The sequence below is a fragment of the Geospiza fortis genome, unplaced genomic scaffold (assembly GCF_000277835.1).
Source record: "Geospiza fortis unplaced genomic scaffold, GeoFor_1.0 scaffold31, whole genome shotgun sequence".
Lineage (NCBI taxonomy): Eukaryota > Metazoa > Chordata > Aves > Passeriformes > Thraupidae > Geospiza > Geospiza fortis.
The window spans coordinates 589,775-615,545 of NW_005054483.1; the positions used below are offsets into that span (position 1 = coordinate 589,775).

The 25,771-nt window shown below is 39.2% G+C and overlaps 1 protein-coding gene across 1 annotated transcript in view; it reads left to right on the plus strand.

Moving 5' to 3' along the window:
- The window catches only part of CABIN1 (calcineurin binding protein 1), a 111,392-nt gene that overhangs the window by 28,071 nt on the left and 57,550 nt on the right, over positions 1 to 25,771 (plus strand). Inside the window, exons 26-30 of the mRNA XM_031063157.1 lie at positions 83 to 234; positions 1,727 to 1,905; positions 12,443 to 12,625; positions 14,814 to 15,148; positions 21,487 to 21,600. Coding sequence (XP_030919017.1) covers positions 83 to 234; positions 1,727 to 1,905; positions 12,443 to 12,625; positions 14,814 to 15,148; positions 21,487 to 21,600 — 963 coding nt within the window. The remainder of the gene's footprint in view (positions 1 to 82; positions 235 to 1,726; positions 1,906 to 12,442; positions 12,626 to 14,813; positions 15,149 to 21,486; positions 21,601 to 25,771) is intronic.

Here is a 25,771-nt window from a genome sequence, read left to right on the forward strand (position 1 = left end):
ATTCTATAGAGAAAAGACTATTTGTAATCAATTACAGAGCTACAGATTCTTTACTGACCAAATGGACTTTGGTGTTTTTTAGGTGTATTTTCGACTTCATGCTTCTATTTTGAAACTTGTGGGGAAACCAGACTCTGGAGTAGATGCAGAGGTGCTTGTTAGTTTCATGAAAGAAGCTTCTGAGGGACCCTTTGCCAGGGGTGAGGAGAAGAACACCCCAAAAGTTGCAGAAAAGTGAGTGCTAGTTTCCAGCAGTATCCTCTGAATGCATGCTGATAAACTGTACAATAAACTATTAAAATGAAGCTGAATAAAATATAAACAAAGTGAAAAAAAATTTACATTAATGTTGCTGTTTTCAGGAACCATGAATAAGATCACATGCTACTCTGAGATCTCAATAAGTGGCGCAGAGGAAATGGGAAGGGAAGGAAACAGAACAATTCTGATTTTGTGATCCATTTTGAAGCCACTGTTTTTATTTATTCATAAATTTGATTTTTTAAATCAACAGCTAAAAAATGCAAATTCAAATTATGGTCACTTATAGGATAAGAGATTTTAGTCCTTACTATTTTTCTCATTAACAACTACAAAATAAATAAAAGTTTGCTATTGACCAGTGATAAGGGAGTGTCATGGTGAAGAAACTTCATAATTACAAATTTCCCCAGGCAGCTGTTATTCATAAAAATTGAGAACCACCAAAAACTATTCTTTCCTCTTATAAAAAAAAATCTCCATAACATTAACAAAAAACTTCTATCCCTAAATAAACTTTAAAAACCCTATTTTAAAAGTAATAAACTAACTAAAAAATTTAAATTCTGTTTCTTTACATTGTCAATAAGAAAAAATAGTTATTAAAAAAAGTTCTATAAAATTTATTTTAATTCTTACTACTTTTTTTTCTTTTAATTACTGTTAATAACATTTTCTTTATAACTCTTTTAAAGTTTTAAACCTACTTTTAGGTTTAAAAGTAGATTTAAAAGTTTTAAAGTTTTAAACCTACTTTACCTTTCTCCTAATCTGATCTTCCTACCTCACAACAAGAAATAAATGCATAAGTGATTAACCAACACTAAAACCCACCACACTCATCAATACATTAGTTAAGAAATCTTAAATTAACAAACCAAAATCACTACAGGGAGGAAATAACTTGTACTAAAAATCCTTTATTTAGAATTTGTAAGTGAGTTTTAATTGCTATGTTGGAAATGCTGTAAGAACGTGTATCTAAACATGGTGTTGTGGTCCCCAGGATGAAGTGAGAGATGAGAATTGACTCTAAGTTCTCAGAAGGCTGATTTATTATATTATATTATATTATGTTATATTATGATATGTTATATTATGATATATTATGTTATATTGTATTATATTATATTATGATATGTTATATTATGATATATTATATTATATTATTAATGCTATATTAAAACTATACTAATCTATAGAAAAAGGATACCAACAGAAAGCTAGAAAAGAATAAATAATAAAAACCCGTGACTGACCAGAAAGTCCGACACAGCTAGACTAGGATTAGTCATTAATTAAAAACAATTCACATACTAGAATAAACAATTCTCAAAATCACATTCCAAAGCAGCAAAACAGGGAGGAGCTGAAGCTTCCCAGCTTTCCAGGAGAAGAAATCCTGGTGAGGGGATTTTTCATAAAATATCACAGTAACACTTGCCCTTTCTTGTCGCCCTCCCAGAGAAAAACCTTGCTTGATAGACGAAGACTCTCACTCCTCAGCTGGAACAGTGCCAGGCCCTGGGACTTCCCTCCCCTCGTCCTCGGGTCCAGGTCTGACATCCCCACCTTACACAGCCACTCCAGTTGACCACGATTACGTCAAATGTAAAAAACCCCGTCAGCAGGCAACGCCGGACGGTACAGTCCTGTTCTCACTTCTGCAGCAGGGAGGTGCTCTGAGCTCTGCATGGGGGGCTTGAGCAGTTCCAGCCAACTGCTCAAGGAGGGTGAGGGGTCTGTGGTATCACGGGCAATATTGAAGCTCATTATTTTTTTATATATTCAGTGCCTTAAATAGAATCAATGTACAGTCAGAGCTTTAAATATGAAAATCAAAGTTGTCACCTGCCACCGCTGGTACCTGTCACTTAGTCAAAACTGTAGTGCTGGTAGGAGGAGTATGAGCTCACTGAATTTCCAGTGAATTTTTTTCTTCAGAGCTCTTTAGGAAAGATGTGGGTTCAGTCTTTAGAAGACTGGACACTGTTTTGGCCTGTGTGAAATGAATGGTGAAAATTCAAACTGGTTCAAACAAGCCAAATTGGTAAAAAGACAACACAAGCCTGTATTGCAATTTCTTGAAGGAGGCAGGTGGCAACTATTTTGAATATATTGTGATTCAGCACGAAGTGATTTGCATGACAGTCCAGTAGATTTCATCTTTTAATTTTTCTTTATCATTTACAATGACTGGTTAGCAGCTCATCTTTGTAGAATATAATGTGATAGAATAAATAATTGGCTTATAAATGTAAGAAGGGGGGTGGTGTCCTAGTGTTAATGAAGATTTTGCAATTGCATATATAATAGAAATTAAGTTACTATTTAAGTAACCTGAGTTTATTATTTGGCTAGGAATTTGATTCTGATTCTACCCTTCCAGCCATTTGTTTATCCATCTGGATCTATGAGTATCAGCACTCAAGGAGTAAAATACCTACAGTGTTCAGCTTGGTGTTGGTAGAATGTGCCAGGCCCCACAGAAATGCTCTGCTTGATATGAATTTATTTCTGGAGGGTGGGCTGCTTCCTATTGTCATTTTCTGAAGAATGGAAATTGTAAATAACTTTGTTGACACAGTTTTGAAACAAATGTTCCTAGTCTGAAATTTTTTCAGGGTGAATTTATTTCTTTTCCACAACAATTCTTGGTGCAACTGACAGAAGCTCTTTTATTTCTCTCATTATATTGAACAGAGAAATGTTTGTTTTGTTACTCTTTGCATTTCACTTGGGAGTAATTAATTAGCCTGTTTTGAGATCATTTGTAGTGTGGAGGTGTCAATGGGTTATGCAGTGATCAGGCTCTTTTATTGGCTTTTTGATGTCTTTTGACAAAACAGCATAGAAGGGAGCATATATTTAAATATTTCTTAAGTAATATTCCCTGTGGGGAGCATTTCTGCCTAGGACTACATCTGTTTGGTCCTGAAGAGTGTCTCAAGCTCCCAGGAGAGCCATAAGCTAAATAAATACCCAGTGTGTGTGGTGGAGCCTCCTCTGCAGTGAGACATTGTGGCTGTGGCAGCGATGGCTGCTGAGCCAAGGCTGGAGGTGCCAGTGCAGCAACATCTGCCTCTGCCAGGGCTGGATCTGCAAGCTGAGCCTAGCTGGGGCTGAGCTTTGTGCTGGCAAAGCAATTCCAAATGGCAGCTGCTGGAAGAGGCAGAGTTTGGGTGATCTTCAGGAAGGCTGTGTGTAACCGTGACAAGGAGAATTGCAGAGTTCTGCATCATTCAGAATGTTTTGTGAGTTGCTGGCACAACTAAAGCCTGGATACAGCATATTGAAGAACCCCAGGAAACTGAAATATTTGCCTTGGGGCTGTTACAGATGGAGGAGCTAACAGGCTGAGCTAACAGGCTCAGAAGTCTTCCACTTTTATATTATTACATATACTCTGCTCTTCTGCATGCATTTGCATTTTACTTGTATTAAAATACAGACTTTTGAAGTAAAATGCTCTTGACATCTTACACATAATCACATCACTGAAGAAAGCTGGCGCCAGCATTTCCATTGTACCATTCCTAAAAATAGCAAGAAAATACTCATCATTTGACTACTCTTTAGATTATTTTTTAACCATTCTGACTGAAATGAAGCAGTCTATATCATTGTTCAAGAACAAATAAATTGACCAAAATTCAGCCTAGGTATTTATTCTTTCTGAGGCTTGACAATACTCTAATTTACCCTTGCATTGATATTGTTGATCATAGATGGCATAAGTAAAGTAAGAGTATTGTACAGTTTTACACACTTTTCATGTATTACCACAAACAAGATGCTATTTGGGATCATTACTGACCTTTGAGACCTTTTTTGACCATTTCTGTGTTCTGTGCTTTGAGAAAACATGACCTGTGAGGAAAGAGAGAAGGAATTGGGATGGTTTGTCTGCAGAGGCGAGGACTCAGGGGAGACATGACAGCAGAGTAACCTAGATAGTGTTGGAAGCTGTACAAAGAGTTAGAAGCAAAACCCCAGGATATCTGTGTTCATGGAAGACAGAACAGATGATATTGCACTTAAATTGCATTTTCATTCTGAACATTACAAAACTGTGTCAGAGGAGTCTTAGGAAATTCTGGTTTTGTATAACCCTGCAATATTTTAGCCCTGGAAGTCATTAAAAAGTGGCAATGCAGCTGTCTGCCAGGCTTGATGGAGATATAATTTATCCTGATGAAAAAGGAATGGACTAGATGAACACTTGCAGTTCCTTCTGAACTCTACTTATTCTATTAATTTTGTGGTTTTTGTGGGTTTGGGTTTTGGTTGTTAGTTTGGTGCCTTCTAGAGCAGCAAATAATCTCATTACAAGCTGGAGAGAATTGCTGTACAGCCAAACATCTTTTTTTGAAAATCCTGGGGTTCTGATCTTCAAACATTTATCTGTAAACAGGTGAAGCTTTGAGGGCAGACTTATTTTGAATGCATTCTATTTAAATGTGTCATTATAGTTCTGTAGCTCTCTAGGATGTTTTGCTGGTGGAAGATGATGACTGGGATATGCAGAAATCAGTGTTAAAGTTGAGAGCATTGAAAGCCTCCAGATCCAATGAGTGCTGGTGATACTAGTTTTAAGTCATGTATTTAATGAAAACAGGAGAAAGGAACCAGTAAATACAGCTTGTAAAGTAACTAAACTTCTTTTTCCTCATGGCAGCTGCTAGCACGTATCTCCTTCAAGGAGACAAAAGTATTGCTGAATGGCAGCTGTTACTTGCTGGCTGACTTGCTGCTGTCATGTGTGCAAATTGGGCAGCTTCCTTTCTCTCTTCTTGTCCTTCCATTTGGCAACATCTTTTCTTTCCTTCTGTTAGTCCCATCTTTCCTGTCATCACCCCTTCCTATTGCTATTTTATAACCCTCCAAAGTGAAAACTGGCATTAGAAGTCGGAAGCATAGGTTCAGACTTTTATTTTCTAAGAGCAAAATAGGGAACAGGAAAACCCAGGAACTTGCCAGCCCCTCAGACTTTTATTACCTGTGCTGTTACTGGGTTTAAGCTAAATGGTTACATAGCAAAACAGATATGCTCTGTGTCCTCCTCTATACAGGCTGGATGTATGTAGTCAGTAAAAACCAATTGCAGGAAAAGCAATAGAGTTAGTTCAGAAAGCAGGAAAAGTAGTAAAATAAAATTTTAAAAATGTGAATAAGGTATTTGTTTCCCAAAAAGTAGACTGGGAGATTGTTTAGGAGGTGTATTTTACTGTGATATGCCTTTGTTGTGTTGATACTCAGTTCCATATTCCTGTGGTGGTATGCAGATGATGTATCCATGGCTATTGCAGTGTGAAAATGTTGTGTTGTTTAAGTCTTCATCCATGTCATGTAGTATGTCGTGTGTAGTTAGACTTAATTGTCCTTTGTTGTGTTTGTCTTTGCCTGATTGCTTTTGCAACCAATATTGCCCGTGCTGCCTCTAACCTTTACACAAATCTCTGTTCCCCAGGCATTCTCTTCCTGCTTTTACCTGTCACGGCTTGCTTTTAATAATTGGCAGAACCTGCATGATAAACTCGCAGGAAAGGCTCCTTGCTTCGTGCTGTGGGAGAAGTCTCACCCCATAGTTTGTTGGTCTGTAATTCTGCAAATGTGATGAAGATGCACAGTTTTTGTAGATGGGGGTTCTCAACATCCTGATGAGACAAAGGTGATCTCTGAGCAACTTCTTGCACCAGGTTGTCACTCATGCTAAGCTAAGTCAGCTGCTGGGATGGAGTGGATGTTTCTGTGCATAAAAAGAATGTCCACTTTGCTTTTTGGAACATTAAAATCTTGCCTTTAAAATTCTCTCCCTTCAGCAGTTAGAAATGCAATCTTTGGGTCTGCAGTGCATGTGCTGTGCTGGCACGTGGTGCTGGGTGTCCATGGGGACTGCACACTGGACTCGATGAATAATGAATCACACCCAGTTTATTGCAGTGTGCTCCATTTTTACCTTGCCCCAATTTAACCTCTCTCTGATTAGTACAAATGTCACACTGAGATGTAGTGTGAGATTATGTAAAAAGCATTTGTCCAAATAGATGGGACATGGGTGAGATGCTCTGGTGCTCTGCTCTTGGAGACAGAACAGCAATACAGGACTGTAAGTTATGGAAACACATTCTGTGTTCAGTACAGCCAGACAAAACATAGACTCTCATCTTTGACTCATGTTAAAAGAGAACTCCCTTTAAATTGCTGTCCTCAAATTAACCTACTCCCATGCAAATCTTTGCAATTCTTTTGTTTTTTAATAATGTGCAAGTGCCTTTTGATGCAGAGCTAAATGTTGTCTTCTGTTATGGGTGGAGTCTGTTTGCAGAATGAGAATTCTGTGATACATCATGTTTCTGACTGCAGACCAGGGAAGAAAAATGCTCATATGTTCAAGTGGAGAGGGGAGAGATGTTGCCAGGCAGGACAAAGAGAGTCTGTACCTTCACAGCCTGTGAACAACCCACCTTTATTGCATGACACAAGATTTTTTTTCAGTTATATATAGTTGCTTATTCATAAGCTCTGAACTGTGCAGCAGGATGTTTCTTTTCTGCAAATTGAGTTAGCATATGTATAGAGCTCTGTAGAAAAGCTTTCTGGGCCACTCATTTCTGACTTTTTGACTTGTAACTGATTGTTTATCATGATTTAGACACCTTCTCACAGTAACTGGATGCACATTTTCCTTCAGCTGTTTAAGACAGACAGAGATATCATTCAGAAGTGAGTTGTACCCTCCTGGCTTTCTGACCCTTTTACTTGCTCCTGTATGCAGCTGTCTCAGAGATCTTCTCCATCTTCCTTTTAACTTCCTGAAAGTTTCAAAAGAGGATTACTGAGCTGCATAGTAAATAATTGTCCAAGGCAGAACACCTCATTGCCATTGGCACCATGGAGCTGTGCTTCAGCTCCCCTGAGCATCAATTCTGTAACTTTGTACCTGGTCATCATGCTTAGCAGTGAGAGCTCTGGCACTGGCATTGTCTGAGCTGCTCCAGGTCACTCACACTGTGACACATCACCTTCCTTGTCCCTGTCCCAGTGCTGGGGGCTCAGTTTGGGTCACTTGACAGTGACACATCTCTCTCCTTGTCCCTGTCCCAGTGCTGGGTCACTCACACTGTGACACATCTCCCTCCTTGTCCCTGTCCCAGTGCTGGGGGCTCAGTTTGGTCACTCAGCAGTGACACATCTCTGTCCTTGTCCTTGTCCCTGTCCCTGTCCCAGTGCTGGGGGCTCAGTTTGGGTCCCAAGGCTCATGGAAGGTGCACAGGGCTCCTGTGGGAAGGTGCTGGCACAGGGCAGTGCCTGCTGCAGTTCTGAGCCCTGTTTCCTGCTGCATTTTAAAATGAAACCATTTTAAGGCCATTTTTGCTCTCCAGAGTGTGCCACAGCTCTGTTCTGGTGGCGGGCTGGCCTGCAGGGGCTGTGCCCATGGGCTCAGGGAGCAGTGACAGTGACAGTGACACGCTGCTGGCTGTGTCTGCTTGTGGAGCAATAGTGGGAACAGGGATTTTTGAAGTCAAGCCAGTAAACCTATTTCATTCAGGATAAGATTAATGTTAAAATGCTCTTAAGCATGGAATTAAGGCAAACAGACTTCAGATATTTTTTCTAACACATCTGTGACAGATGTGGTTCAGTAATGGCAGTGATTTAATCATCCATGTGACTGACAGGACCTCAGTGTGATGCAGTGAAGGTCTTGGCAGTACAGATTAATATACAAGTTCTTTCTTCCCAATGACATCTTTCTGATAATAATTAGTATTTTTTTACTAATGTCTTTGAAAGTTAACAAGATTCTTCTTTTGACCTTTTTCAATCTCCTGCCCAAAGCTGCTCTTTTTCACCTGTTGACAGAGTAGGGGATGTAATCTGACATAGATGTGAAATGAAATGTGACAAGTTGAGGACATTATGAGAAATGAAGTAAAAAAAAACTTGCTTTCAAGTGCCATTTTCTGAAATTTTTAGAGATAAACATGAAATATTTAACTTTACATCAAATTGAGATTTCAACTCATCAGGTTGTTTGAAATATTCCTAAAACTAGGAATGATGCAATGAAGTAATGAAACAAAATATAATAATACCAAGGAGAAACATTACTATCAGATCATATTATTCCTAGGAATATAGTTGCAGTTACTTATGCACAATTTAGTAGAACTTTCTCCCTGGGCTCTTCATTTCTGCTACAGATAATAATTTTGGGACATTAATACCCAGCTGTATTTTTATCTTAGCTTTTGAAGTAATAGGAAACTTTACAGGGAGGGACCTCAAAAGAATATTTAGTCCTTGATTTACCAATCTCTTACAACAAGGGACCACCCCAGCTTTTTGGAAAAGCTTGTCTTATTGCTATTGCTGGGTGGGGAAACTAAGAAAATATGTAAACAATATATAAAAATATAAAATATTTTAAAAATTTAAATATTAAAAATATAAAAATATAAAATGTATTTTATATATTATATTTCTATATATTATATATTTATATATTTTATGGGGAAACTAAGAAAATAGGTAAACAAAATATAAAAATATAAAATATTTTTAAAATTTAAATATAAAAAATCATTAAAATATAAAAAATATCTTTTTAACTTTTAAATTACACTGGGTTGCATTAAATTGTCTCTAATTATGGCAGAAATTATTAAAAGCACTGATGTTCTCCATGGATTTGAGTCATTCAGAAGGGCAGGTGTTGAGAGCAGTTGGGAATTTGGAAATTATTCTCTGCCTCACACACTGCAGTCCTTGGCACACAGGTTAAGTAGCACTAATGACTGTCTCAACTGCACTCAGCTCTTACCAGAGAAAGGAACAGCTTCACAGCACAACAAATGTAAAATATCTGCTGTGTGTCCATCTAGCATATTTATATTTATAAAAAAAGCTGTATTTGGCAGCTAGGCTAGAAGACAATAGTACTTCCATGTGTACAAAATATGCTTTTTTTTTTTCTTTTTAGAAAACCAGAGTTAGGATGTGAATTGGTGCAGTTGCCACAAGTTCTGCATTGCATACTGCAGTGCTTAGGTATTGTCAGAGCTTTTTATTATATTGAGGAGCATCTTGGGTAACCTAACAAATGATGGCTGTTTGTCTGCCTGTCTTTGAAAGCCCACAGTGACTCTGTAGGTTGGTTCACTGAGCTATTTCCTGACTGTATGTAGCAGTTAAGATAGAGATGAGGGCAAAAAAAGTCAATTTTCTTGCTGCAATTAAAACCTATTGCCTTTTGCACTGTACCTAATGAATATGAACAGCAATTATTGTATTTTTATTTTGGTTAATCATATGTATTTGGAAATTCTACCTCATCTTTTTTAAGATAAGTCCAATTCTCCTGGTGATTTTCATATGTCATCTCATTAATCTCTCATTTTTATCCTCTCCTCTGAATTAATTTTTCCCTATTTCAGTGTCTTTTTTAAAATGTGGGTCCCAAATACAGACACTGTAATTAAGTTTAATTTTCATTAGTGCTCAGTAGAACAGGAAGGCTCTTATATATTTTTTCTGTGAAGTTACTGATTGCACATTCAAGGGTGCTGCTTTGCTGAGGTGAGTTTAGAGTAGCCTGACATTTAGGCCAGTTCTGGTTTGAGACACAAATTCATCACAAATTCACATTTATGAATGTGTGTGCTGGGATCCACTCACACATTTTCTACTCCTGATCCTGTTACCTTTTAGGTGCTTAGAGAAGGATTTATTTATTTATGCTCAAATAATTCTGTGGAAGATGAAGGCTGGCTGGCTCACAGCTTTGACCTTTCATCCTTTGTAAAGATAAGCACTGCACTTTGTTTTACATTCCCTGGGACTTTACCCATCCTCTGTGATTTCTGAGAAATTAATGCTAATAATTGGTGGCTGCTGCTAATTTCTGGAATACTCCAGGGTTTTCCATCTGGCTCACTTAGTTTGAAAGTATCTGCTGCATTCAAGGAATATGTAATATAATAGAAAGTTGCCACAATAGTCACCTTCCTCTGGTTTCCAGTGATTAAGGAGCCCAATGTTAATATCATTTTTTAAACAGGGTTAATGTATTGAAAGAAAAGGAGAATTAACATCCCTACCTAGACCCACAGTCATTTAAGCAGAAATTTCAATTAAATTAGCTAGCTAATTGTAAGGAGGTGTTTACATTTGTTCCCATAAGGAAAAGCTCATGCATACATTTGAAATTTAATGTGTTGAATCATTGTCTATCTTTGCATGATGAAAAACTATTGTAACTTCCCAGTGATCTGATCTCACCCAGGCATATTAGTCTGGCATTTCTTGATTCACATTCTGATGCTTCATCTGTCATAACCCACGCATCAGAACTGACCTGCAGGCTTGTGGCAACATCTGGAAATTTGCAGTTTTTTTCCCCCTAGATGAGTAATCAGCCTCTTTGCCACAGATACAGGAACTTTTTTTAAAAAAATACCAAGGGAGCTACTGTAAATGATTTTCCTGATGTCAACTGGGAGTTCAATAGTATTGATTTGTACCACAGAAAGTTATTAAAGCTTTATAAATGAGTCATTTAAAGCTTGACTGACCTCTCTTCAGAATCCTTCTCTTCCCATTCTTTGTAATTATATTCCTTCTGTATAAAACTTGTCATCATTAACCAGCTTCTATAGCTTCCAATTAGGAAGCAAATACTGTTCCCCCATTCTTTTCCAAGACAGAGTTTTATTAAGATCTGCTCACTGAAAGGGAAGGTTTTCTTTGTGTGGTAGTGAAAAACCACAGAGTGCATCAAATTTAGTTTAAATTCATTGGAATCCTAATAAGCAGAACCTGATCTGCAAGCTGAAGGTTTGCAGAGGGATTTATCTTGATAAAATAAATTCATAGAAGGCCCTTAGCTCTCTCCTGAACAAGTACAATTCAGATGGAACAGAAGAAATTTAATTAAATTATCCGCTCATCTCAAAGCAAGGGCTTTTGCTTTGTTAATTTTCTTTCTTGATCTTATCAATAAATCTAATGAATCAGAATGCAGTGGAACTACCTAGACAATGGATGTAACCCCCATAACCAGGAATGGTTATGCCATTTCTGTACAGAATCATAAAATGGTTTGGGTTGGAATGGACCTTTAAAGATCATCTAGTCCCACACCCCTGCAATGAGCAGGGACACCTTTAACTAGATCACAGAATCAAGTATCAGTATCTTAAGATGAAACTGGAAATAATTCTTGTGGACTCCAGATTTAAAGAGAATTGCCTGTATTGGAATTTTATATTGAACACTGAATTATGTTGGCAAAATATGGAAAAATGCCAGTTTCCCATCTCAGTGGGAATGTGCAGGCCTCTTTCTGTCAGAGAGACTCAGCTGTGTTCTTTACTCATGCAGGGTTGCCTCTGATAACCCTTGATGTAAAGAACTTGGGTTAAATCTGGCAGGTTTCAGACATGAGTGGGAGGTTTTCACTTGCCTGTTCTGAGGTGTGTTTTATCCCCCCTGATAAAGTCACAGTGCCTGTTCCTGTGCACATTAACAGCTTAGTTGTGACTGTGCTGTAGTCAGCAGCCACTGCTTCACTCTGTCAAGGTAAAGTCACTTCTCCTTTTGTTCTGTGGCTGCCTTGAGGTCCAGTTTCCCTGTCTGTATTAGGCCTGGTTCTTTGATGTGTTGTTTATTTGCCATATCAAATCACCTTTCAGAGTGTTTGTTGAATAGCATCTTACACCTGCAGGATAGTTGGCATCAGAGATCACTCCTGTTAGTCTTTGCCCTCTAATTTTACTGTTTTTTTCTTTCTTTCATGAGTAATTTTTACCAGTATTGTTCTTCATGGTTTTCTCTTGTCAATTGAATTTTGCTTGTGTCAGGTTGAAAATTATACTGGGTGCTTTCCAAGGCAAATGGTCCTGTAAACCTGGGAGATTTTCCAGGGCCATGCTGCCTGAAATATTGTGTCCCCAGTCTAACTGCTCTTGAAAGTTGAGCTTTATTGCCTTTGAATCAACTTCCAGGAATATATTCTAGGAAGAAATGTGATGAGAATGAAATACCTTTTCTTGGTGGTGCTTAGGGATCCTGTGTGGCAGTTGTTAGAGTTTGCAGAGTTTTGTGTTGCTGTTACCAAGAGACAAGCAGCAGCTTGAGGAGTATGAAGAGATGCATTCCTTCTTTATCTGTTTTGCAGAGAGGAGTCAGGATAGCACTGGAGCAGTGCTGTCTGACTCCAGCTCCACACAGGATATGTTCAATGAGCCTGCCAGCTCTCAGGACAGCCTGAAGAAGACTTACACAGAGAAGAGGATTCCTGCTACCTGTGCTGATACACTGGTGCTCAGCAAAGAGGCCCTGGGATCTGCAGAGGAAAAGGGTATGCCTGATTTAATAGATCATGTCAGCTGCAATAGTCTCATGAAAATGTTTCTCCTGGCTTGCAGATGCACTGAAATATGCTGCACTGTAACTGAGGGTTTTAACTAGGTATCATTGCTGCCTGTATGTGTGTAGCTTAAATTTAGAGCTGTGCCCCATTAATTTGTCCACCAATCCAATTTGTTCTATCTGTTAAATCTTACAAAGAAAAATTGAGCTGCTGTCTGCTGGCCCTTTGACTGACTTGCTTTCTTTTAGGTTATCATTTGCTTTTTCTTCAGTGTTTCATATTTTTAAATAATTTAAAGAGCAATTATTTGAATATAGTCTCAAACAATACATTTTTACTTTTCCCAGGAATAGATGCCCTTTTTGTTCTGTCCCAGTAGCAGCTTAATATTCAGTACAGAGAAGAGCCTCAGTAGTAGAATTTAGATGCTTTATTCCATTGTATACTTCATTCCAGTGGAGAGCTAGAATTGCTCTCTACCAGATTTTTCCATATATAATGGTACTGAGTGTTCTGTATGCCACTGGAAAAATGGTTTCAAAATCCATTAGCTGGAATTTCCCTTTGTCTGATGTTTGTACAGTTGGATGTGACAGTAGATAAAGAGCCTGGACTTCAACAGGGAAAGACAAACAAAACCAATGTGTAAATTTTGTCCACCTTTCCAGGCTGTGGCTTTTTGTGGGATATTAAGTCTTCTTTGCCAGCTCACATTTCCCAGTTTCAGAGATCCAGAGATCATGCTATGGAGAGTCCTGAGTCACTTCCCTGATCTCACTAGGAACAAGGGCCAAGCAGTTACCTCTTTCTTTGCAGACTTGGATTACCTTGGTTTCTTGTTTTTAAAAATATTTTACTTCAGTCTTGCCTAAGCTAGGGAAGCCTGTGGTGGTGCTTGCATTGACAGGCTGAAATAGATGCCAGTTCCTAGTTTTGTGAAATACTACTTCCATAATCACTAAATCTAGTAATCTTTTGGCTGCTAGACTAAAATCATGGCTCTTTTTCAGGCTTGCAGTGAGCTGTGTTATTGTCATCATTTGTCTGTCAGAAAAACCATCAAATGCATTCTTAAATTGCTGGTGTTTATTAGAACAGATGTTATTTCCCATAAAGTTACCTGTACAGTAAAATTATTTTGGATATAGACATCAGGCAAGCACATTTTGAAAAATGTGTGTTCTATAAAACATGTTTGACTCAAAAATTCAGCCTTGTGAGAGAAAAAGTTACGAAGCAGCTTTATATTTGAGGATGAAGTACATTTTAGTATCTCTACACTCTGCTGGGAGATAAGATCTAATGTAAGAGACTCTTTATCCTAGCAAAGACAAAGACATGGTAAACTTCTATGACTGAAGATCAAAGTTAAAGAAATTAATCTGCATGTAGCATGTGTGTTTCCAGCAGCAGTGGTTAGCTAACAGGAAATGTGGAAGCTGCCGCTGTAACAAGATGATTTCTGAAGTAAGATTTGGTATCCTTCAACAAAAGATGGGTCAATTGAATTATAAATTACCAAGTTAATCACAAAAATATTTACATGGAACTGTAGGTCCTGCATTATGCAGAAGACCAGGTGAGCTGCTGCTGATCCTTCTGTCTGAGTCCATTTTGTGTTCTGGGATTGTGTTCTAGGCAGACCATTAAGAATAATGCATTTCACTTGGCAGGATGGCATTAATATTCTGTTCTTTCTTCTTTTCTTTGCAGTAAAATGTTCCTGAATTTACCCTTTCTTCCCCCCTCCAAAGCTTTTTTCCCCCTTTCTCCTCAATCTTCCAAAAGTGTGTAAAACCCTGCATTGTGTAAGGTGTGCTGAATTCATACTATTGTTCAGGATAAAACCCAGATGAAGGGAATGGAGATACCAGGGTAAAACCCAAATTAAGACAGTGGAGATACCAGGATAAAACCCAAGTGAAGACAATGGAGATACCAGGATAAAACCCAAATGAGGACAATGGAGACACCACTGTGTGGCTCTGTCAATGAGTTGCAGATTACTTGTTCAATGAACATCACAAATAGTCATATTTTTTTTTCAGTATTTCTGTCTAGGCTTTGAAGAAAAGGATTACCTTTTGTCACTGAATTTTTGTCATTTTCTAGATGTCATTTGCCATTTGGAAATGGCAATTTCACTGTCACTTTCCTCTTACTGTTCCAACTGCAGGAAAATCCGAGGAGCTGCTGGAGATCTCAGTGTCTTACGATCCTACTGAGCCTACTGCCCAGAAACTGCTGCTGGATCCTCAGTGTGCTCCTGGCAATGCCCTCAGAGCTGCCATGGCCCCAGGCTCGCAGTGGGACTGCAAGAAGAAGGCTGAGCCTTGTGCAGAGGATGCCTGCGAGTTCCCCCAGGGCCTCCCTGCAGACCTGGAGGAGCAGCGCAAGTTCCTGACAGAGCAGTGCATCTCCTCCTTCTGCCTGTGCCTCAGCCGCTTCCCCCAGCACTACAAGAGCCTCTACAGGCTGGCCTACCTCTACACCTACAGCAAAACACACAAGGTGAGCTCTGAGCCCCAGGGGGATTGGGATCTGGAGGGAGTTCTCAGTGTGTATCTGTTTGCAAGCCTCGAGATAAGAAATGCTGAGTTAGGAATGCCATGGAATAGGACAGGCTCTGTCAACTCTATCAGCTCTATCAACTCTGTCAGCTTTCTGTCTCAACTCTTGTTGAAAGAGAAATTGAACTAGAAAAATGTTTGAAATTATGGCCTCACAAAATAAGACTACATGTCACAGACATATTTTCTGAAAAATCCTTTCCTTAGGATTTTTCCTCCTGAGAAGCTGAGAGGCCTCAGGAACAAAATATAAACAATGGTTATCTGCTGCTGTGGAATGCAACAGGTGCATCTGTGATTGGTCTCATGTGGTTGTTTCTAATTAATGGCCAATCACAGTCAGCTGGGTCGGACTCTGTCCGAGCCCCAAGCCTTTGTTACCATTCCTTTTCTATTCTTAGCCTAGCCTTCGGATGAAATCCTTTCTTCTATTCTTTTAGTATAGTTTTAATATAATATATATCATAAAATAATAAATCAGCCTTCTGAAACATGGAGTCAGATCCTCGTCTCTTCCCTCGTCCTCGGACCCCTGTGAACACGGTCACAGCTACACACTTTGGAGAAGTAGAACTATGAAAGGTGCATTGTAGCAGGACCCACGAGGGGTAATTTTAGATGATTGGCTTTAAGGCATCTACAGCATGGTGTGGCTAAAGCTGACAGGCCAAGAAACACTTACAGTGTTTCACTTATAGTGTATCTCTTATAGTATTACAATTAGGAAATAATTAGCTTCTGATTGTGATGGTGTGAATTATAACATCTGTATTATCTCACCCTCCTCATGAGACTGAAAATGGAATAAAAGTTTTTAAAACGCCTCTCAGGTGTTTTAAAACCCATCTCTGGGTCAGGAAAAGAGTATTGTCCAACATCCCAGCAAACCAACTGTGCTGCCTCTGGCACTGGTGCAGAAGTGTCAGTGCTAAAACACAGCTTGTTTTACTTACACTTGGGGCCAAGTCTTCAGCTCCTAGATTGTCTGACTCGTGTGTGAGGTCAGTTAAGGAGAAAATTTCTTTTTTTATTACTGAACTAAGTAATTTTCTGTCATTCAGCAGAGAATTACATTTTAGATATGTCTCATAAATTAAGATGTTCTCATAAAAATGACAGCAATTATTTATTTTACTGAATAAGTAGACTGAAAAGTGACTTGGAAGCAGAAATTAATCAATATTGTGTAAACACATCGTGTGACACAGATAAACTTTCTGGGTATCCTGAGTCTTTATTGGCAAAATGTGTAGGAATAGTACAATGAAATGATGAGAGGCATTTTACTGTTTGTCATAATCAAGGTTTAAATTCACAGATTTTATATTTGGGAATCTTGGATTAGATAATTTGCTGCTTTCCATAGCTTCCTGAGTTTTCTTCCCCACCAGTACTGAAACTTATGAGAACAACAGGGAGGGGAAACAAATTGTACCCCTGGCCTGGAGCAGCCATGTCACCAGTGTCACTGCAAAGTGAGCACAGGCAAGTCTTGCCAGCCTTCTGGAAGGTGATGAATATTCCATTTGTCTGTAGAGTGATTATCCAGAAAAATATCACCCTTTTTTATAGAGAGCTTGTTTTGAAAACATTCTTACGCTGTTTGTATGTAACAGTTGTTAATTTTTCCATGGAGCTCATCATGAATAGGAGCCATAGATTCCTGCAATCTGTCATTACTGTTGCTGACATGATTTTGTATCAACATTCAACAAAAAAAGCTGCCTGTTTTCAATTTATTGGTTCAAATAGCACGGCCTTGCCTGAGGAACTACTTGCAAAATATTTTCTTCCATTATTTTTCCCTGTTGAAGCTTTCTCTTTTGCTTTTTATATCTCCCTCTTTATATAAATATCAACTCAGTGACGGATTTCCATGTGAAATACACATTGTTGTCTAAATCTGTTTCCTTTTGGAACTCAGAAAAACTGAATCCTGCCTGTTTGAGCCTAGTAGTTACCAGGCTGGCTTCAAGGAGCATTTTTGAGTGTTACTGTCCTTTCTATGACTTCTGCAGAATACATAATGAACACTTGACATGGCAAAACCCAAAAAAATCTTCTTATTGCTATATGTGCACTGCATATTTTCACATGGGTTTTACATTTTCTTTCTTCAGTGACTCATTCAGGTTCTTTTGTAGAGCAGTGTCCAATGTCTGTGCTTTAATGGCACATTACTGTGTCTTTAGTGGAAGTTAAAGTCCTGCAGAAAATTACCACCCAAAATGGATCACTGTCAGCAGTAACTGCAGTAAGAATTATGCTTACATTTACTCATGATCAGCCTGATTTGAAAAATGAGATAAATTACATCAGGTTGTGTTGTTGGGGGGCAGAGTGGTAAATTTTAGAAAACTGAGATTGATTTTTAAATGTGTATAACCATCTTGGAAAATTCAGCATTTTCGTTCCAACGCCAGGAATTTGCATGAAGAATTTAGACTGATGGCCAAAATTCATGGTTGGCTGGGAAGAGGAGAGGATTGGCAGGTCTCCATAGTGCTCAGAAAAACAAGTTTTCCATATGCAATCTGTTTTCTCCCATTTCACAGCTTTCCTGGTTTTGCTGTTGTGAGATTAGTGAATATAGTTGAGTGCTTTTTTAAACACCTTTTCAAACTCTATGAACAATTTGTTTGGCTACACGTTCTGTTTTTTTTTTTTTTTCCTCTGCAAAATCCAGCTTAATATTTGGAGTCTATTTTTCTTTGTTTTAGTCTGTTATCAGAAGAAATTTATACATAGCTGTTTTTAGTTGGAGTAAACGTGCAGGCAAATACAAATGAAATTTCAGAAATTGCTTCGTTGCCAGTTTGGGCAGTAGTTTCAGTTTCCTGTTAGTATTGTCTTGACATAAAGTCTTGATTCTTTGTGACTTTTACCTCCAAAATGAATGTTGGCACAGTTTGGAAGGAGAAGTTAGGACATGGCACTCTTTGTCAGTGTAAAATATTCATTCATTATGGTCCTTATGGATCAGCATGTGGAACCAGTCTCATAATCTGTAACCAGCAGGTTGTCAGGAAAGAAAAATACTTACTTACATGCCTTTTTTTTTAATCTCAAAATTAAAAAGTGCTCTGTAAATCCTGCAAGAATCTGCTCACAAAGACTGTGTGAATTTTTAGGTTTGTATGTTCTATAATGTCTGTTATTAGCAGAGCCCTTAATGGGGAAATAAATGTTGGGTGTGACATGAGGTCAGTGATGTGACAGGTTGGTCAAACCAGGCATAATACATGCATGTTAAAATTACAAGATTATATGTTTGTAGGCTTAATATGTACTTAGAGACAGACATAGTCTGGAAGCATAATAGATGTAACCACTTCAAGTAGAAACAGTTTGATAATAACAGTTCATTTAAAAGGCCACCCTTCAAATCAGTAGTCTTTTTATTTTGCTTTTATTTGATGGAGGAGGAGGAGGAGGTTTTTGAGACAAAACCTTCTAGTGGACTGTAAATGAAATCCGAGGGATGGATTAAAGTATAGTGGAGTGTTTTGTTCACCTCCCAGAAACACTTTGTGGAGTTTCCAGTTTAGGTAAAGGTGTTTCTGACACCATTGAGTTAAGGGGTGTCCATCCCAGGTGACTCAGTTCCACTTGGTTGACCCTACGAGATTTTCCTTTTCTACTTCAGCCTTTTTGCAAGTTACTGTACCCTGTCAGTCATCTTGTCTTTGAATCTTGGGGTGATAAAGATGTGGGAGGCAACAGCTGAACTGGAAAGAGTATTTCATAATTGCCCTGAGTCAGACAGCCAAATCCAGCATTTGAGGCTGGCAAGCAGTGTGCCAAGAAGAATAAATCCTTTTTGCTGTGTCCTGGATCCCTTCACCCACTCCTAATAACTTCATCAGCTGAAAACCAAGCAGAGCAGACTCTGTAAAATCTAATGAGTTGAGACCTGCTCAGGCATATTTACTGGGAATAAGTGATCATGCTGATTTAAGGAGCAGGGTAGTGGAAAATCTGTAACTGTGTCTTTTATTCCTATTAGCTTTGATTGTGTGAAGTTACCGTGTAATTGCCCCATTTGTCTGAATGATCTTTTCTCCTCCTAGCTGGGCTGCTGCCATCATCTTGTTCAATAAAAGCCTGTGAATTATGTGTACCAAACACATGCCTGTGGATGGTCAGTGTGATGTGCATTGCACATCCCAGCACCAGAGCATGATGCTACAATTAATGATACAATTAATGATCTCTTAACCTTTTCCTTGTTTTCATTTAAGAATACATCCACAGCTAACTTTTCTTTAGACTGGGATTTTAGATTAAAGCTTTGTGGTGGGATGGTAACTTTCTTAAGGATTTTGTTTTCCTTGAATTTTTATGTGATAGTTTTAACTGTAAGATTCAGATTACCACACATTAGGCAAGTCTTACTTCATTTTCACACTTGGAATTAACTTACACTTCTGATGACTATGATTAGCACAAAATAAAGCATTTTCTCTGCCTGGATCTTGGATGATCCAATAGGCTTATTTTTGTTGGATTCTGATTTTATTCAAAACAAGATGGCTTTCATGGAAGACCAGATTTTTGTAGCTTCTCTTGTGTTGTATTTTCTTCTGTATGTATTTCCAAGTATTTTTCAGGATTAGGTTAACAGGATTACAGAAATACATATTACAAAAGAAGTTATGTAGAAGAAAGTTAGTATGCAGCTGAGTTTACACCTTCTGCTTTCTTCAGTCTTAATTAAATTTGACACTCAGTGATAATAATTAAATTTACTGATATCCATGACCAGCCAGAAAGTACCTTGTGATGTTTATGAGTGAATATGTATTTGTTCCATACCAAAACAAAGCTGTCCAAATCCCATTGATTATGCTGCACTATAATCATGAATGTCCTGTGTAAGTACCTCTGTGAGCTCTTGGAATGAGGGATTTTGACACCCATAAATATCTGGTTATTATTGCCAGTGTTCAGCTCTCCTGCACATGAATCCATAATCAGCATTTTGCTAGAGGGGATGCTGCAGCTCTGGTGAGACATTGGAGATTTCTGCATGATTACTGTCATTAGCACAAAGGCACTGATGATTGAGCAGAGCTTTTACTGTTTCACCAGGGTCTTATAAATAAAAATACTCTGGAACACAGGAACTTTTCTAATAACCCCCCCACCCCAACACACAAACATATACACAAAAGAAAGGATATTACAGCTGGAATATGCTTCTTGGATGGACATGATTTAATCACATTTATGACTCACAGAAGTGTATTTCCAGATCACAGAACACAAGCCAGAGTGCAACATTCTTATTTGTCTCTATGAACCAAACATCTTCCTCTTTCTTTCACGTCCTCTCTTGTGAAGTTTTCTGTACAAAAGCTGGTCAAATGCGACTCAAATGCCACTTTTGAACCCTGAAATAAAAAAATGAAGTAAAGCAAAGCTTCCATCAGTGAAACCTCACAATTAATAATTGTCCCATCTGTTGGTAACATTCTGCCTGGAGCCAACAGCTGTCCCTGGTTCTCAGCTACAAAAGAGAGCTCCACGCATTGAAATTTTAGAGGGATAGTGCTTTTATCAATTTTTGGTTGTCATCTATCATTTGATCCCCTACTGATAATTTCTTGTAAATTCACTGAACACTGTTATCCGAGTTTGATGACAGTTGTGGAATTTCCAGGGAGGTGAAATGAACTTAATGGAGGGAAATGCTGGGTGGGGCCAAAAGCTCTGAATTCACCTCCCCACTAAAGGAAGCTGCAGTTTGAGCCTGAGGGTCGAGGCCTCAGCTCTGGCAGGTTATTCCCTGCAGGTGGTTGGCCCAAGGGAAGAGCTGGGAGTGCTCCCAGAGAGTGTGTGGGGAGAATGGAACAGCAAGTATGACAAAAATGAGAAAAGACACTGCAGGGATGTCACTATAGGACATGAAATAACACGATGTGCACACACTGCTTTCTTCAAGGTAAAAAAGGGGAAGACTATTTTCTGACTTCAACATTTCTAGATTTCCAAAAGTGAGAGTGGATTGGAGGGTGAAAATGCCACCTCTCCAATGACACTGGACAAACCAAAAGTCTTATCAAATCTCTCTTCTTCCATAAAAGAATGCAAACCAATATTTACAGAAAGTGCGTGAGGAAGTTAGTTACAAGAATGTAAACATCAGAAGGTTTAGAAAATCTTAAAAAATCAAAACAACACAGGTTAATAAATAAAAATGTACTTTGTTTTGTACTTTTACCTTTGGTGGCTTTTGCATCCCCTGCCTCCATCTGACCTGGCTGTTGTTGTCCACAGAACCTGCAGTGGGCCCGGGACGTGCTGCTGGGCAGTGGGGTGCCCTGGCAGCAGCTGAAGCACATGCCTGCACAGGGCCTCTTCTGTGAGAGGAACAAGACCAACTTCTTCAATGTAAGTTTACACAGCTGATAAACACAGTGCACTTGTGTTCTCAGCCAGCCCTGAGACACCTGTTTCTCATTGGAAAGGTCTGCAAAGGGATGGGGATGTGAAATTCCACACAGGCACGCTAAACAAGCCATGAGCAAGTAAAGGAAAGGAGAATTACAGAGATATTTACTGGGTGAATATCTCTCTTGAAGGGTTATTTCTGGTGAGCTTGAAAACATGGGGAGAGAAGCACCAACATTTTTCCAACATTTTTTCAGTTATGCATCATTTATCATATACTTGATGGCTGAGCCCTCTTTAAAAATTCTAATTTTGTTCATCTCAATTATCCTCTTGTTTATTGTTTCTCAACTCAACCTGCAGTTCTCATGATGAAAAATAGTGCTATTTGCTCTAAGAGCTCTGCTGAGTTGGAAGGAGCTTTCTTGTGCTCTGCTCTCTGTAGCATGGCTCAGCAGAAGGAGCCTCCCAGGCCCAGAGTGAGGCAGCAGCACTGTCACATGGACTGTCCCTGTGTCTGTGATCACCTCTCAGGAGTGTCCCTGTGTCTGTGGATTGTCCCTGTGTCTGTGATCACCTCTCAGGAGTGTCCCTGTGTCTGTGGATTGTCCCTGTGTCTGTGATCACCTCTCAGGAGTGTCCCTGTGTCTGTGATCACCTCCAGGAGTGTCCCTGTGTCTGTGGATTGTCCCTATGTCTGTGATCACCTCCCCAGGGTGTCTGTGCCTCTCACTGCCATGGACACAGAATGCTCCTGAGACTCACATGGGCATTTATCCCTCAGTTCCCTGCTGGGATTGCCACTCACACACTGCTGTTGTCTCTGGGATCTTTGCCTTTTCTGTGCTATGTCCCAGGGTTTTTGCTTTTTGTTCTTTTGTGACAGAGTTCTTTAGCAGTTCTGGAGAACCTGGAGATGCTCTGTTTGTCATTCTGGGCTGAGTACAGTCCACATCTGTTATGTGGTTGCCTGTGATTGCAGTGACATTTTGTGTCTCTGCTTTCCCATCCAGTGCTTCTGTTTTAATACTTGAATTGTGAAATTTATTTCAGCTTTATATCTGTTAACAACTCTCTTCATTTTTGCTGTATGTTGTGTTAATTAGTACCTCTCTGCAAACCTCTTTTAAGTACAAGGTAAGTGCTCATCTCTGATTATAATCCCTCAGGTGGGTTAAACAGCACAGGAATATTGACAATGGTTCAACACTGATTCATGGATCAGTCTGCAAAAGGAGTTTCTATATCATTGCATCTTTCTGGAGAGAAGTTTTGATTAACAAGTGCTGTCAGCCAGCAGCTAAATACCATGCACCCATCTGATCACTCCCCTCCCATACCCTCCATGGCATGGGGAGGAGAATCACAGAAAAGGTAGAGCCCGTGGACTAAGATCTGTTAAAAAACTGAAATAAAAAAGATTATAATAATAGTAATAAAAGGGAGAAGAGAAATAGAGAGGAATAAAACCCAAGAAAAGCAAGTGATGCTCAGTCCAGCTGTTCAGTGCCTGCTGACTGATGTAGCAGTTCCCCAGCAGCCATCAGCCCCCCCAGTTTCTGTACCGGTTTGTGTACATCCCTCCATTCCACCCTCTGGCCAGTTCCAGTCATCCTTCCTGGCCATGCTCCCTCCCAGCTCCTCGTGCGCTTCCTCACTGGCAGAGCCTGGGAAACTGCTTTAGAGTAAGCACTGCTTAGCAACAGCTACAACATCAGTGTGTTATCAACATTATTCTCACACTGAATCCAAACCAGTGCTGCAGCAGCCACTGGGAATAGAATTAACTCTGTCCCAGCTAGACCCAGGGCAGAGCTGATGGGGCAGACTAAACAGTGGCACCTCATTGGTGGCTACACAGCTTTGTGCTGGTTTCCCTGCACTGGCTGCCAGTTTTCTCTACAAAAACCCTGCTGTGATTAGCCCCTGACACTGCTGAATGCTTGGACTGAGATTCACATAGTGCAAAGTGTTCTTGTGGAAATTAATGGAATTATTCAGCATGCTTCAAGCCAAGTGTGAACTTTGCATGAGCAAAGCTGACTTGTTCATCACTGCAGGGTTAAGTGTCAGTATTCTGTTTTAATGTATGAGGAAGATGAGCAGTAGGGAGCTGAGAGGTGTGTGTAAGGGAGTGTTTCTACTAGAAAATGTGAATTACCACATTAAGAGAGATCAGTGGTTGACCTAAATCGTGTCTAGTTTTTGAATGCTAATGCTAGCTGATTTAATTTAAAGAGATTCCACTATATTCCTAGGTGGAATTTTCTAGCATTATTTCAGAAAGCAATTATTTCTTACTCTGCATACTGATATTTTTACACTCTGAAGGATGAAAAGTACTAGCATAGATACTTGACAGCAGTATAATAATGTTATTTTGTAAATCAACAAAAACTTTATTCCCATAATGAAATTCTTTAATCAGAAATTAGATACACCATGAAAAAATAGACAACCTTTAACAAAAGGTATATGCTGGCCCAGTGCAATATATTGGAATAGTGGTAGAAAAGATAGAAGGTATTTGTAGATGATGTTCTCAGTTTGAACTTGGGTCTGTCACCATACAAAAGTAGTGTTAGTCTGGAGTCCTCCATGTAGATCACTGTCTCCAGGCTTTAAAAAATTTGGTTTGGGGATGAACTCCAGTGTCTCAGCTGTGGGGACATCTTGACTTACTCTGCATGCATGTAGGTTTGTCTTCCTGGGAACAGTTTAGCATGATGAAATATTTTGGTGGTCTCATTTTCTACCCAGCAATATTTTCAAAATCCTCTTCAAGTAACATTGTGTGAAGCATGTGGCATTAATCCAGAACAGATGACACAGACACAGCACAGTGAGAAAATCCAGATCTGAGAGGGAAAGGGCCACAAGTGCCCATGACAAAAAGCTGGTGGTGTCAGCTGACATTCCAGAATTGGACAAACCTCAATCTGTGAACAACTTGGAAAACAACCTCTGAGCTCTGCGCTGACCTTGCCTGGGTTAAGGCACAGCTATTCTGTTCCCATGCAAGGCTCCCAGGCAGGCAGTGGGGAAGAGGCTGAGCTGCACCATCTGGGGCAGAGCTCTGGTGTGTCATCCCCTGGGCAGATGGTGCTGCAGCCCACTGTCCCAGCTCCTGTCTTCACATACAGACTTGGGTGATAAAACACAAATTCTAGCATCCTACAAAACTAGTCTTATCTAATCTTAGAAATTAAATGGCCAACCTTAAGATTTTCTAAGCCTATTAATGTCCCCTAGGGTTATTTCCAATAGAAACCTTTTACCCAAAGTGTTTATTTGCTTCCATTAAATGCCTTTGGTTTTCTGTTTTGAGAACTCTTCAGCCTTCATGATACAAAATAGTTAAATGAATGTCTCAGTGGCTTTCTGTAGATACTTTACTACTGGAATACCTTTTTCTTCTGCAGCAAGTAGCACTGGTGTTTTTAATCTCTTGTAGAGAAGATTTAGGTTTGTTGAAATTACAGCTGACTCAATTTTACAAGTACAAACAACAGAGTGCAAGAGAGAAAGCTAGCAGCTCCTCCCAGACATTTTATAAATCATGCATACTCCTTGTAGAATTATTTATGAAATGTTTATGACAGCACTGTATGAAAAGAAATAAACCTGGGTAAAGCTGTCTCTTGTTGAATTTTACTGCAAACTGCTGGTCTGGATCTGTGTGTCATGGGCTGTTGTATAATTTGTTAGCTGTCACTCATCTGCAACTTAAATGAGCAAAAAAGGCATGTTCAGTTAGCCCTGACTTCTTCTCATTTGACATATTAGAATAATGTCAGGATGCTCAGAACTTCCCTTTTTCAGTTCTTCTAAGAAAAAATAGTGTTACTGCATTATTGTACCTATTTGTTTCCCAAGCAGCAAAGAAAGGCCCTGATTTTCTGTAAGCAGAGGTTTTTGCATGTTCATGGCTTTGTTAGTGATGGCAATCATGTGAATGAATATTGCTCTTAGAATTGAAGGAGTTTCAGCTGTGTTCCTATAAATTACTGTCAAATCTGGTGGTTTTGGCCATTTGTCTCTTGCATGTACAGGTACATTCCAGTTTTTCTCCTCTTCTTCTTCTCAGTGTCAGTGTAAATATATACAGAGATTTTTTTTTTAGGATGGCTGCAGGATGGTTTCTATAGTAACTAATTTAGTAATTATTTCA